Raw genomic sequence first — 14,779 nt, forward strand, 5'->3', positions numbered from 1 at the left:
CAGAGTTGCAGAAAAACGGCGAAACCAAGGTGGCGGAACTAGCCCGATTATTAAGGGCAAACTCAGCCAACGGCAAGAAGGTCACCCAATCGTCCTGATCAGCAGAGACAAAACACCTCAAATAAGCCTCCAAAGTCTGATTAGTTCGCTCCGTCTGTCCATTAGTCTGAGGATGGAAAGCAGACGAAAACGACAAGTCAATGCCCATCCTACTACAAAAGGATCGCCAGAATCTGGAAACGAACTGGGATCCTCTGTCTGACACAATATTCTCAGGGATGCCGTGCAAATGAACCACGTTCTGGAAAAACACAGGAACCAGATCGGAAGAGGAAGGCAGCTTAGGCAAAGGAACCAAATGGACCATCTTGGAGAAGCGATCACATATCACCCAGATAACAGACATGCCTTGAGACACCGGAAGATCAGAAATGAAATCCATGGAGATATGTGTCCAAGGTCTCTTAGGGACAGGCAAGGGCAAGAGCAACCCGCTGGCACGAGAACAGCAAGGCTTAGCTCGAGCACAAGTCCCACAGGACTGTACAAATGACCGCACATCCCTAGACAAGGAAGGCCACCAAAAGGATCTGGCCACCAGATCTCTGGTGCCAAAAATTCCTGGGTGACCTGCCAACACCGAGGAATGAACCTCGGAAATGACTCTGCTGGTCCACTTATCAGACACAAACAGTCTGTCAGGTGGACAAGAATCAGGCCTATCAGCCTGAAATCTCTGCAACACACGTCGCAGATCTGGAGAAATAGCTGACAAGATAATACCATCCTTAAGAATACCAACAGGTTCAGCGACTCCAGGAGCATCAGGCACAAAGCTCCTGGAAAGAGCATCGGCCTTCACATTTTTTGAACCTGGTAAATACGAGACAACAAAGTCAAAACGGGAGAAAAACAATGACCAGCGGGCCTGTCTAGGATTCAGGCGTTTAGCAGACTCGAGATACATCAGATTTTTGTGATCAGTCAAGACCACCACACGATGCTTAGCACCCTCGAGCCAATGACGCCACTCCTCAAATGCCCATTTCATGGCCAACAACTCCCGATTGCCCACATCATAATTTCGCTCCGCAGGCGAAAACTTCCTAGAGAAAAAGGCGCAAGGTCTCATAACAGAGCAACCAGGGCCTCTCTGCGACAAAACGGCCCCTGCTCCAATCTCTGAAGCATCCACCTCAACCTGAAAGGGAAGCGAGACATCAGGCTGGCACAAAACAGGCGCCGAAGTAAACCGACGTTTCAACTCCTGGAAAGCCTCCACGGCAGCAGGAGCCCAATTAACCACATCGGAGCCCTTCTTGGTCATATCCGTCAAAGGTTTCACAATGCTAGAAAAGTTAGCGATAAAACGACGGTAGAAGTTAGCGAAACCCAAGAACTTCTGAAGACTCTTAACTGACGAGGGCTGAGTCCAATCAAGAATAGCTCGGACCTTGACTGGGTCCATCTCCACAGCAGAAGGGGAAAAAATGAACCCCAAAAAGGGAACCTTCTGTACACCAAAAAGACACTTTGAGCCCTTGACAAACAAAGAATTTTCACGCAAAATTTTAAAGACCATCCTGACCTGCTCCACATGCGAGTCCCAATTATCAGAAAAAACCAGAATATCATCCAGATAAACGATCAAAAATTTATCCAGATAGTTCCGGAAAATGTCATGCATAAAGGACTGAAAAACTGAAGGGGCATTAGAGAGCCCAAAAGGCATCACCAAGTACTCAAAATGACCTTCGGGCGTATTGAATGCGGTTTTCCATTCATCTCCTTGCTTAATGCGCACAAGGTTGTACGCACCACGAAGGTCTATCTTGGTAAACCACTTGGCACCTTTAATCCGGGCAAACAAGTCAGACAACAGCGGCAAAGGATACTGAAATTTGACAGTGATCTTATTTAAAAGCCGATAGTCAATACAAGGCCTCAAAGATCCGTCCTTTTTAGCCACAAAAAAGAATCCCGCACCAAGAGGGGAAGAAGACGGACGGATGTGTCCTTTCTCCAGAGACTCCTTGATATATGAACGCATAGCGGTATGTTCAGGTATCGACAGATTAAAAAGTCTTCCCTTAGGAAATTTACTGCCTGGAATCAAATCTATTGCACAGTCACATTCCCTATGAGGAGGCAATGCACTGGACCTGGACTCGCTAAAGACATCCTGATAATCAGACAAGTACTCCGGAACTTCCGAAGGCGTAGAAGAAGCAATAGACACGGGCAGGGAATCCTCATGAATACCACGACAGCCCCAACTAGACACTGACATAGCCTTCCAGTCAAGGACTGGATTATGGGTCTGTAACCATGGCAGCCCCAAAACAACCAAATCATGCATTTTATGTAGAACGAGAAAACGTATCACCTCGCGGTGTTCAGGAGTCATGCACATGGTAACCTGTGTCCAATACTGCGGCTTATTTTCTGCCAATGGCGTAGCATCAATACCCCTAAGAGGGATAGGATTTTCTAATGGTTCAAGAATAAAACCACAGCGCTTAGCAAATGAGAGATCCATAAGACTCAGGGCAGCACCTGAATCTACAAACGCCATGACAGGATAAGATGACAGTGAGCAAATCAAAGTTACAGACAGAATAAACTTAGGATGCAAATTACCAACGGTGACAGGACTAACAACCTTAGATTAGAGTTTAGAGCATGCTGAGATAACATGTGTAGAATCACCACAGTAGTAGCACAAGCCATCCCGGCGTCTATGAATTTTCCTCTCATTTCTAGTCAAGATTCTATCACATTGCATCAAATCAGGTGTCCGTTCAGACAACACCATGAGGGAATTTGCGGTTTTTCTATCACATTGCATCACATCAGGTGTCTGTTCAGACAACAACATGAGGGAATTTGCGGTTTTGCGCTCCCGCAACCGCCGGTCAATTTGAATAGCCAGGGACATGGTATCATTCAGACCTGTGGGAATGGGAAAACCCACCATAACATTCTTAATGGCCTCAGAAAGGCCATTTCTAAAATTAGCGGCCAGTGCACACTCGTTCCAATGTGTCAGCACGGACCATTTCCGAAATTTTTGGCAATACACCTCAGCCTCGTCCTGGCCCTGAGACATAGCCAGCAAGGCTTTCTCTGCCTGAATCTCAAGATTGGGTTCCTCATAAAGTAAACTGAGCGCCAGAAAAAACGCATCAATATCAGCCAATGCCGGATCTCCTGGCGCCAACGAAAAAGCCCAATCTTGAGGGTCACCCGGTAAGAATGAAATAACAATTTTTACTTGTTGAGCAGAGTCTCCAGACGAACAAGGTTTCAGGGACAAAAACAATTTACAATTATTCCTGAAATTCCTAAACTTAAATCGGTCTCCTGAAAACAGTTCAGGAATCGGAATCTTCGGTTCAGACCTAGGATTTCTGATAACATAATCTTGTATACTCTGCACACGAGCGGCAAGCTGGTCCACACTTGTAATCAAGGTCTGGACATTCATGTCTGCAGCAACCTTAAGCCACTCTGAGGTAAAGGGGAAAAGAAAAAAAAAAAAAAATATGAGAGAGGGAAAAAAAACCTCAAAATTTTCTTTCTTATAATCCCACTTCTGCAATGCATTAAACATTTAATACAGGCCTGGCATACTGTTATGACCCCAGTGGACAGGGTCTCAGAGGAACGTGTAAGTCTGCGAGATTCAAAAATACAGCTCATAGGGCTGTGGTAACTGGGTTGACCAAATAGCTACTCCTAACGCCAACACTAGAAGTAGCCGGGGATCATGCCTACGGTGATCGCTAGATGACTCGCGCCAGCCGGAGAATCTAACTACCCCTAGGAGAAGAAAACAAAGACCTCTCTTGCCTCCAGAGAAAGGGACCCCAAAGCAAGATACAAGCCCCCCACAAATAATAACGGTGAGGTAAGAGGAAATGACAAACACAGAAATGAACCAGGTTCAGCAAAGAGAGGCCAGCTTACTAATAGCAGAATATAGCAAGATAACTTATCTGGTCAACAAAAACCCTATTAAAAATCCACGCTGGAGATTCAAGAACCCCCGAACCGTCTAACGGTCCGGGGGGAGAACACCAGCCCCCTAGAGCTTCCAGCAAAGGTCAGGATACAGATTGGAACAAGCTGGACAAAAATACCAAACAAAACAAAAGCAAAAAGCAATGAAGCAGACTTAGCTTGAAATACAGGAACCAGGATCATAGGACAAGAGCACAACAGATTAGCTCTGATTTCAACGATGCCAGGCATTGAACTGAAGGTCCAGGGAGCTTATATAGCAACGCCCCTGAACTAACGGCCCAGGTGAGGATATAGGAAAAGACAGAAGCTCCAGAGTCAAATCACTAATGACCACTAGAGGGAGCAAAAAGCAAAATCACAACAGTCAGGCACAAAACTCCTAGAAAGAGCATCAGCCTTCACGTTCTTCGAACCAGGCAGGTACGAGACCACAAAATCGAAACGGGAGAAAAACAACGACCAACGAGCCTGTCTAGGATTCAGCCGCTTGGCAGACTCGAGATAGATCAGATTTTTGTGATCAGTCAAGACCACCACACGATGCTTAGCTCCCTTGAGCCAATGTCGCCACTCCTCAAATGCCCACTTCATAGCCAACAACTCCCGATTACCAACATCATAATTTCGCTTGGCAAGCGAAAACTTTCTTGAAAAGAAAGCACAAGGCTTCATCACAGAGCAATCAGAGCTTCTCTGCGACAAAACAGCCCCTGCTCCAATCTCAGAAGCATCAACCTCGACCTGAAAAGGAAGAGAGATATCAGGCTGACATAAAACTGGAGCCGAAGAAAACCAGCGCTTCAGCTCCTGAAAGGCTTCCACGGCCTCAGAAGACCAATTAGTCACATCAGAACCCTTCTTGGTCAAATCCGTCAAGGGTTTAACCACGCCAGAAAAATTGAAGCGACGGTAAAAATTAGCAAAACCCAAGAACTTCTGAAGACTCTTAACAGATGTAGGCCGAGTCCAGTCATGAATAGCCTGGACTTTGACTGGGTCCATCTCAATAGTAGAAGGAGAAAAAATAAAACCCAAAAAGGAAACCTTCTGTACTCCGAAGAGACATTTTGAGCCCTTCACAAATAGGGCATTAGCACGCAGGACCTGAAATACCATCCTGACCTGCTTCACATGGGACTCCCAATCCTCAGAAAAAAACAAAATGTCATCCAGATACACAATCATAAATTTATCCAGATATTCTCGGAAGATGTCATGCATGAAGGACTGAAACACAGAAGGAGCATTAGAGAGTCCAAAAGGTATCACCAAGTACTCAAAATGGCCTTCGGGCGTATTAAATGCTGTTTTCCATTCATCCCCCTGCTTAAGACGCACAAGGTTATACGCACCACGAAGATCTATCTTGGTGAACCAACTGGACCCCTTAATCCGAGCAAACAGATCAGACAATAATGGCAAAGGATACTGAAATTTGACCGTGATTTTATTTAGAAGACGATAATCTATACAAGGTCTCAGAGAACCATCCTTCTTGGCCACAAAAAAGAATCCTGCACCAAGAGGGGATGAGGACGGCCGAATATGTCCCTTCTCCAAAGACTCCTTTATATAACTCCGCATAGCGGCATGTTCTGGTACAGACAAATTAAAAAGTCGTCCCTTAGGGAACTTACTACCAGGAATCAAATTTATAGCACAATCACAATCCCTATGAGGAGGCAGGGCACCGGATCTGGGCTCATCAAATACATCCTGGTAGTCCGACAAAAACTCAGGGACCTCAGAAGGAGTGGAAGAAGCAATTGACACCAAAGGAGCATCGCCATGAATCCCCTGGCAACCCCAACTTGACACAGACATAGCTTTCCAATCCAGAACTGGATTATGGGCCTGCAACCATGGCAGACCCAAAATGACAACATCATGCAAATTATGCAGCACAAGAAAGCGAATCACCTCCTGATGTACAGGAGTCATGCACATGGTCACTTGAGTCCAATACTGAGGCTTATTCTCAGCCAATGGTGTAGCATCAATTCCCCTCAGTGGAATAGGGAATTTTAAAGGCTCCAGGACCAAACCACAGCGCCTGGCAAACGACAAATCCATCAGATTCAGGGCAGCACCTGAATCCACAAAAGCCATAACCGAGTAGGATGACAAAGAACAAATTAAAGTAACAGACAAAATGAATTTAGGCTGTATAGTACCAACGGTGACAGATTTAGCGATTTTTTTTAAGCGCTTAGAGCATGCTGAGATAACATGAGTAGAATCACCACAGTAAAAGCACAACCCATTTTGACGTCTATGACTTTGCCGCTCAATTCTGGTCAGAATTCTGTCACATTGCATAGACTCAGGTCTCTGTTCAGAAAACAACGCCAGATGGTGCGCAGATTTGCGCTCCTGCAAACGCCGATCAATCTGAATGGCCAAAGCCATTGAGTCATTCAGACTTGCAGGCGTGGGGAACCCCACCATAACATTCTTAATGGCTTCAGAAAGACCTTCTCTGAAATTTGCAGCCAGGGCACACTCATTCCATTGAGTAAGCACCGACCATTTCCTAAATTTTTGACAATACACCTCTGCTTCATCCTGTCCCTGAGATAGGGCCAGCAAAGCCTTTTCAGCCTGGTTCTCAAGATTAGGTTCCTCATAAAGCAGTCCAAGCACCAGAAAAAACGCATCCACATTCAGCAATGCAGGATCTCCTGGTGCCAGGGAGAAAGCCCAATCTTGAGGGTCGCCACGTAACAAGGAGATAACAATTTTAACTTGCTGAGCGGAATCACCAGAGGAACGAGGTCTCAAGGAAAGAAATAATTTACAATTATTCTTAAAATTCAGAAACCTAGATCTATCTCCAGAAAACAACTCAGGAATAGGTATTTTTGGCTCTGACATAGGACTGTGAACAACAAAATCCCGAATGCTTTGCACCCTTGCAGCAAGATGATCCACACTAGAAGTCAGACTCTGAATATCCATGTCTGCAGCTGAACTCAAAGCCACCCAGAGATTAAGGGGATGAGAGAAGCTGGACACACTGCAGCAAAGGGAGAAAAAAAAAAATTGCACTCAGGACTTTTCTTATCCCACTTCTGCGATGCATTAAACACTCTTTGGCCTGCTGTACTGTTATGATCCTTAGTGGCTGAGGATCACAGAACTGACGAGCTAAGTAACTGAACATAGAACGAGCTCTAGGGAGGTGGTAACTGGACTGACCGCAATCCTGATCCTAACCAAACACACTAAAGGTAGCCGGTGAACGTGCCTGAATTCCTAGACGTCACGACGCAGCCTGAGAAACTAGCTACCCCTAGAGATAGAAAGTAAGACCTCACTTGCCTCAGAGAAATAACCCCAAAGATATAGAAAGCCCCCAACAAATAATAACGGTGAGGTAAGGGGAAAATACAAACGTAGAAATGAAAACAGATTCAGCAAATGAGGCCCGCTAGTACTAGATAGCAGAAGACAGATAGGAAACTGTGCGGTCAGTAGAAAACCCTATACAAAATATCCACGCTGAGAATTCAAGAACCCCAACACCAACTAACGGTGTGAGGGGAGAAACTCAGCCCTCTAGAGCTACCAGCAAGCGAGGAAATCACATATTAGCAAGCTGGACAAGGACAGATAATTAACCAAGAAACATATTGAACACTGATGATCAAAAAATGAACAAACAGAAACTTAGCTTCTCTTGGAGATACTGATAACGAAGGTAGTCAGGAGAGATCAAAATAGCACTGAATACATCGACAGCAGGCAACAACTGAAAGTCCAGGTGAGCTAAATAGGAAACCAACTAGCAGATAACAAGACAGCTGATCCCAGCCACAGACCTGCAGAATGACAGAAAGAGCCACCAGAGGGAGCCCAAAGATAGCACTCACACAGTACCACTTGTGACCACAAGAGGGAGCCCAAAAACAGAGTTCACAACACTAAATTGCGCATTCTTGCATCAGCCATAAATCCAAAAGTGGAAACAGTCGACGAGGTGGTCAAAGCCTGTGTGGTTCTGCATAATTATATAATGGTTAAGGAGCAACCCAACATTGAACTGGATGAACCAGTTGCACACCCACTGCCCGATTTCCAGCATCACCCGCTGCGGTCAACTGCAGCAGTTGGTCACATTCGGGACCAATTTGCTGCCTTTTTTGATTCAGATATTGGACGTGTGTCATGGCATCACAATGTTGTGTAAATGTCCTGTTGTAATTCGATCTGTACCAGTAATTTTCTGCAATGATAATAATATTTCTCATTAATAAACTTTATTTTTGGTTGTGTTGACCGTGTCTCCTATGTATTTCCTCTACAAACCAAGGCTGTCCTAAAACTAGCAGTATTTGGTCTGTATTTAATATCAGTATTTGTAATTAGTGTTGAGCATTCCGATGCTGCAAGTATCGGGTATCGGCCGATACTTGCTGTATCGGAATTCCGATACCGGGATTCCGATACTCTTGTGGTATCGGATATCGGGTATCGCAACAACATTAATGTTAAAATGTGTAAAAGAGAGAATTAAAATAAAAAATATCGCTATACTCACCTGTCCGACGCAGCCGGGACTTCAGCGAGGGAACCGGCAGCGTTGTTTGTTTAAAATTCGCGCTATTACTTGGTTACGTGAATTCCCGGCTTGTGATTGGTCAGGTCGGCCATGTTGCCGGGACGCGGACCAATCACAGCAAGCCGTGACGAAATTACGTCACGGCTTGCTGTGATTGGTCCGCGTCCCGGCAATATGGCCGCCCTGACCAATCACAAGCCGTGACATCACGGGAGGCTGGACACGCGCCCATTTTAAAATGAGCGCGTCCAGCCTCCCGGCTTGTGATTGGTTGACCGCGGCGCAACCAATCACAAGCCGTGACGTCACGGGAGGCTGGACACGCGCCCATTTTAAAATGAGCGCGTCCAGCCTCCCGGCTTGTGATTGGTTGACCGCGGCGCAACCAATCACAAGCCGTGACGTCACGGGAGGCTGGACACGCGCCCATTTTAAAATGAGCGCGTGTCCAGCCTCCCGTGACGTCACGGCTTGTGATTGGTCAGGGCGGCCATATTGCCGGGACGCGGACCAATCACAGCAAGCCGTGACGTAATTTCGTCACGGCTTGCTGTGATTGGTCCGCGTCCCGGCAACATGGCCGACCTGACCAATCACAAGCCGGGAATTCACGTAACCAAGTAATAGCGCGAATTTTAAACAAACAACGCTGCCGGTTCCCTCGCTGAAGTCCCGGCTGCGTCGGACAGGTGAGTATAGCGATATTTTTTATTTTAATTCTTTCTTTTACACATTTATATGGTTCCCAGGGCCTGAAGGAGAGTTTCCTCTCCTTCAGACCCTGAGAACCATCAGGAATACCGTCCGATACTTGAGTCCCATTGACTTGTATTGGTATCGGGTATCGGTATCGGATTAGATCCGATACTTTGCCGGTATCGGCCGATACTTTCCGATACCGATACTTTCAAGTATCGGACGGTATCGCTCAACACTATTTGTAATCCAAAACCAGGAGTGGGTGATAGAGGCAAGGTGATAGTTATTATATTAATATCAGAATTTACTTCTAATTGTTCCACTCCTTGTTTTGGCTTACAAATACTGATATAAAACACTGGCCACATACTGCTAGTGTGGCAGCCATGTTGCTTTAGTGGTAAGCTTGTTGACGTCATTGCATCCTGATTCTGTTCTGCTTTATCCATTGCACACAGACTGAAGAGACAATCACTGTCACACTATCTATACTCATCAAGTCAGGTGTCAGAAATAATGAATTCATGATGCACATATAAGCTTCATGAATTCACTATTTCTGACACCTGTGCAGGTGAGCATAGATATGCAGTGTGTGACCACCATTGTCCCCTCAATTTGTGTGTAATAGATTATGTACAAAGAAGAGAAAATGGTGGTTATACAAGGCAGTTCTATGCTCACCAGGTCAGGTGTCCTAACTAATGAGTTTTTTGACACCTGACCTGTTCAGTAGAGGTCTGCACTGTATTTCCACCATTTTCTCTTCAGACTGCCACACTAGTCACAGACTAAGCAGAAAGAAGAGATTATGGAGATACATGTAATATTTTTGGGCCCACCTCATATCTGTATACTAAAGACACACAAAGCCGCAGTCTTTTTTTTTTATAACTACTGGAGATATGATGTGGCCGAAAAAGTAAGTGTGTGGCGAAGTTTCTTAGTTGGCGCACGGTGTGTGTTGCCGGCGGTGATAGACACAATAAACCAAACCTAATTTGGGCAAATCAAATTGTATTCATTTTTTAACAACCAAAAAACTTTATTTAACTGCGTGTGAAGCACTGAGGCCTGGCTAACCGTGGACGATGCAGAGGTGGCAGGAGAAGGGGCAATGAAACTACTGGGGTCTGGTAGTTTGGGGATGGGGCTTGACACATGAGAGGCTTGAGACGCACTGGAAGGGTGAGACAAACCTAACATTACAGACACATTGGGAGGTGAAGGGGGAGGAATGCTAAGAGTCCTCTGGTTTTTTTTGTGTGTATTTTTTTTGGTTTGCCTGGTTATGGGAGGTCTTGGTGGGCTCATATGGCGTGGCATGGTGGTGGGTGACCTGTCAGGGTCCGGCTGCACTGTGTCAGAGTCAATTATGCTTGTAGATCGTGCAGCCATGCCAGAGTCCATAGTGCTCGTAGAGCGTGCAGCCATGCCAGAGTCCATAGTGCTCGTAGAGTGTGCAGCCATGCCAGAGTCCATAGCGCTCATAGAGCGTGCAGCCATGCCAGAGTCCATAGTGCTCGTAGAGTGTGCAGCCATGCCAGAGTCCATAGCGCTTGTAGAGTGGAAGGCCATGCCAGGGTCCTGCTGCATCTTGGTGGTGGCAGTACGGAAGGCCATGCCAGGGTCCTGCTGCATCGTGGTGTCAGTGGAGGAGGTCCAAGCAGGAGCAGCGGTTATGGTGGTGGCGGTGGGATGTCCAACTGCACTCAGCATGGTGGTGTTGCTGTAGTGGTGTCCGGCTGTGGAATGAATTGAAGTGGCCGTGCAGTGGCATGCAGCAGAGGTCGGCATTGAGGACAATCGTGACAGTGAAGGCACAGGTGGATATGCCGACACTGTCTGCTGGAAATACCGACTCTGCTGCATAGTCTGCACGTAAGCAGCATTGCAGGCGTGCATGACACTCAGCTGGAGATCAGGAGTAAGGTGTTCCGACATGCCCTGCTCAATTTTGTTAAAAAAATGATGTGCTGGTCTCTGGAGGTCGGCTTTCACTTGGTCAAGGCTTTTGCTGACCTCCTGGATACGTGCATTCAAGAGGCTATGTGAAACATCCAATTCGGTCACCCAAAGCCTTGATTGCTTAGTGTAAAACTGAGCTCAAGTGCAAAAACTCGGGCATGAGGGACCTGTCCGAAGCCCTCTGCCGCTGCCGGGAGGAGCCCCCCAAAAAAGGGGCAGTGGAAGAGGACTGTGAAAGGGGAAGACCTGATGGACCAGCTCCCTGGTCTCCAGTTAGTGTGAAAGGCTCACTTGCTGCTGCGCTGCTGGATGGCTGGGACGGGTCCATGGCTGTCGGATGAAGGACCGCTCCCTAACCTGAGCCAACAGTAGTGCTGTATGTGCTGTGAAAAAAGGAAAAAGAAAATTAATATCAAATATTTACCAGACGCAAAATCCTGTGGAATATAAAAATACAGATTATGGCAATACAATGCAACCTAATGCACGTGATACTTACGTTCTCTGGGCAAGGACCGGTCTTAAAAATGCCAGAACTCGATGGTATTTGTATCTTCTGATCCTTGCTCCTGAACCACTGGGAACACGGCTCTCTTGACGCAGGTCCTTGTTGAAGCGGTCCTTCATCGAACGCCAACGTGTTTTGACTTTGGCCACTGTTAAAAAAGAATTGTGGTCAGAAAAAGGACTTTTGGCCATGCTCACACAACTGTGTGAGATGACAGAAACTCCTGAGAGTTTCTTTCATCACACACAGTCGAGTGAGCACGGCCAAGGTCTCTGCTGCTTCACACTGCAGTGCAATACTTACCAAATGCATTTCGGACCCGTGTCGGGGCGTTGTCCCAGCCATCCCACATCTCTTTGGCCACCTCATTCCATAAGCGCCGGATCATGACGTTGTTTGAGTGCAGTGGATCCCGGGTGTCCCACAACGGGACTCGCTCCTGGACCAGCGAGATCAGGAGGTCATTCTCAATAAGATCATCCTCCTGTTGTGAAACCTAAAAATTAAATAAAGTCATTAAAGTTTGCTCAATTAACATAAGGAAAAGAAAGAAAAAAGATGCTGAGAAATGGCATGAATAGGAAAGTCAACATGCAAAAGGATTCCAGAAGAAAAAAGTTAAGAAATACGAATGGAAAGAAAGGAAGATTCAAGATAGCAGTCAGCCTTGTATACGTACCCGCTGCCGTCTTTCCACCGGACCTTGACTCCGCTGCTCCTGCCCTGTCTCTGCCGCAGTAGAAGAGCTCTAAAAAAAAGAAAAATTCAAATTGTCACATGTGTAGATGTGACAGTGAATACTTACCAATCTGACGAGGCAAGTACTCACCTCACTGACATGCTCGACTTCAGACGGCCCAGGAAGAAACTCCTCATGAGAAGAATCTCAAGAAGACATTCTGATGCATGTAGAAAGAAAGAAATGGCAGAAATTAGGACATGTAGAGAAAGAAAATAGAAAATAAAGGCATTGGCTATGATATACTAACATTGTTCAGAGGCTTGTTTGCTCCAAGGTGCTGTGGTCTGTCTGCTCTGCTTGGCTGTCTGTTGAGAAGTGACCTGCAACTGTCCACACCCTCCCTTTATCACCTTGTATGTGGGGGGTGGCTTACCAGTGTCTAGACATGTTTTTCTCTTGTGGAACGCATGCGTTCATGAACGCAACCAAACGCATGTGCTTGTAAACGCATGCGTTCATATAGACAGCAATGCGTTTTTTTGTCGCAATCCTTGCGCAATCGACCGCATGCGTTTCAAGGTGGCAAATTGACACCTCTAAAAATTACTACATGTTGCATTTCCGCGCCAAGCCGCAAACGACGAAACGACGCATGCGTCGTCAAATGCGGCAAAACGCGAAAAAGCAAAAACGCATGCATTCTTAATGTTAAATATAGGAATACAAAACGCATGCGGATATATGCGGTACAAACGCTGCGGACACAACCGCAAATGTGAAACCAGCCTTAGATGGATCTGATTAACTTAGTCGCAGGGTACTAAAAATGTAATATTTATATAGGAAAGGTATTTTATATAATAACCTAAGACTTGTTTGTCTCCACCTCCAATATCCAGAATTAAAAAATGAATATCAAAGATTTTCTAGTTACATATTAAAAACAGCTAATATGTTCAGACATTTTACATTTTTATTCTTTATATGGTTTTTGAAGCATTTAATTGCCACTTTTTTTTAGACTTTTCTAATGGTCTTCTTTTTTTTCTATAAAGCTGACAGCAGTCTGGAATTTTGTTGTCATCTTTTGAGAGGAACTCTGAATCCCAAAGAATTTCCAACATATGAATATATAAAGTTTATGGGAAACTTCCGCTCCTGTAGCAACGGTAAGTATTACATTATTTAATTTTTCAGATGGTCTATTATATTTTTTAATTAATTCTTGAAAAGTTTAATATGTGCCAAATCAGTTGATATAAAAGAGCACCTCTGGCCCTTTAGGAGCATCAGTTCTTCGGACAGGACAGTGGAAAAATAAGGTTATAATAAAGTGAGCAACCATTTTGAATATATTCAAGTCAGTATGGCGCTGAAAGAAAATCCATCATTTAAAAAAATATAGCTTTTCGAACTGGAAGCTGCTTTTTGTACCTTTTCCATTATTAAAATGTAACTGGGTGAGGGTACATCATGTGTATGAATGAAAATAACATGCAAATTCATGACTCAAATCTCTTAATAAATGTCTGCCAAACATCTAATAATGCTCATTAAAGAGCTTGTGAGCATTTTGCATATTCCGCCAAGACTGCAGGACAGCAGCAATGACCAGCCCATTTGGTGAGGATATAAAATGCAAAAAGAGGATTATCCATAGAACAGGGACACATTTACGGTAGTTGAAATTTTGGAGTTGGAATTGTGGTGTTCTGTAGTTTGCTGTTGTACGTGGGTGTTTATCTCCTGATCCCTTTTCCCATTTAATTGAATTGAATTGTTAAATTGTAAAGCGCTGCGGAATATGTTGGAGCTATATAAATAAAGATTGTTATTATTTAGTTTCTTACTCCCAGTCCCTATCCTCCTCCCTATTGTCAGTTACTGTTGTTGTATGATAGATGTTTACTCTTATCCCTTTTTTATCTTTGTGACTTCTTTACATTACATTTCTGTCCCATGCCTCATGGGGTATGAGAGGGGACAGTTTAGGATTTTTACAGGAGCATAGTAAGGTCAGAGACACAGGCCTCTCTACCTTTAAGAGTACCCCCAAGACAGGGATAGTTAGGGTCCCAGCTTCAGGGAGCTTCCTTATTGATGACCCTCACAGCGTGACATTGGAGTTACTTAATACAAGTGAATTGAGTGAGGACATCTAGTTGGAATGTGGCAAGATTATGTATATCGCATACCTGCGTTTACGTGACCTCCTGCTCTCACTGGCAATTCTGGAGAATCCTAACAGCAGGCATTGTGCACACTGTAAGGATTCAGAAGTCTGCAGTAACTTAGAGTGACTGTAGACTTTTATTAGAAGACCGGACAACCCCTT

The 14,779-nt window shown here is 45.1% G+C and overlaps 1 protein-coding gene across 5 annotated transcripts in view; it reads left to right on the top strand.

Annotated features, from left to right (window-relative positions):
• The window catches only part of NPAS2 (neuronal PAS domain protein 2), a 170,210-nt gene that overhangs the window by 93,725 nt on the left and 61,706 nt on the right, over positions 1-14,779 (top strand). For all 5 annotated transcript variants that reach the window (XM_077296614.1, XM_077296617.1, XM_077296618.1 and 2 more), the window contains exon 7: positions 13,500-13,613. In XM_077296614.1, coding sequence (XP_077152729.1) covers positions 13,500-13,613 — 114 coding nt within the window. The remainder of the gene's footprint in view (positions 1-13,499; positions 13,614-14,779) is intronic.

The sequence above is a fragment of the Ranitomeya variabilis genome, chromosome 3 (assembly GCF_051348905.1).
Source record: "Ranitomeya variabilis isolate aRanVar5 chromosome 3, aRanVar5.hap1, whole genome shotgun sequence".
Taxonomy (NCBI): domain Eukaryota; kingdom Metazoa; phylum Chordata; class Amphibia; order Anura; family Dendrobatidae; genus Ranitomeya; species Ranitomeya variabilis.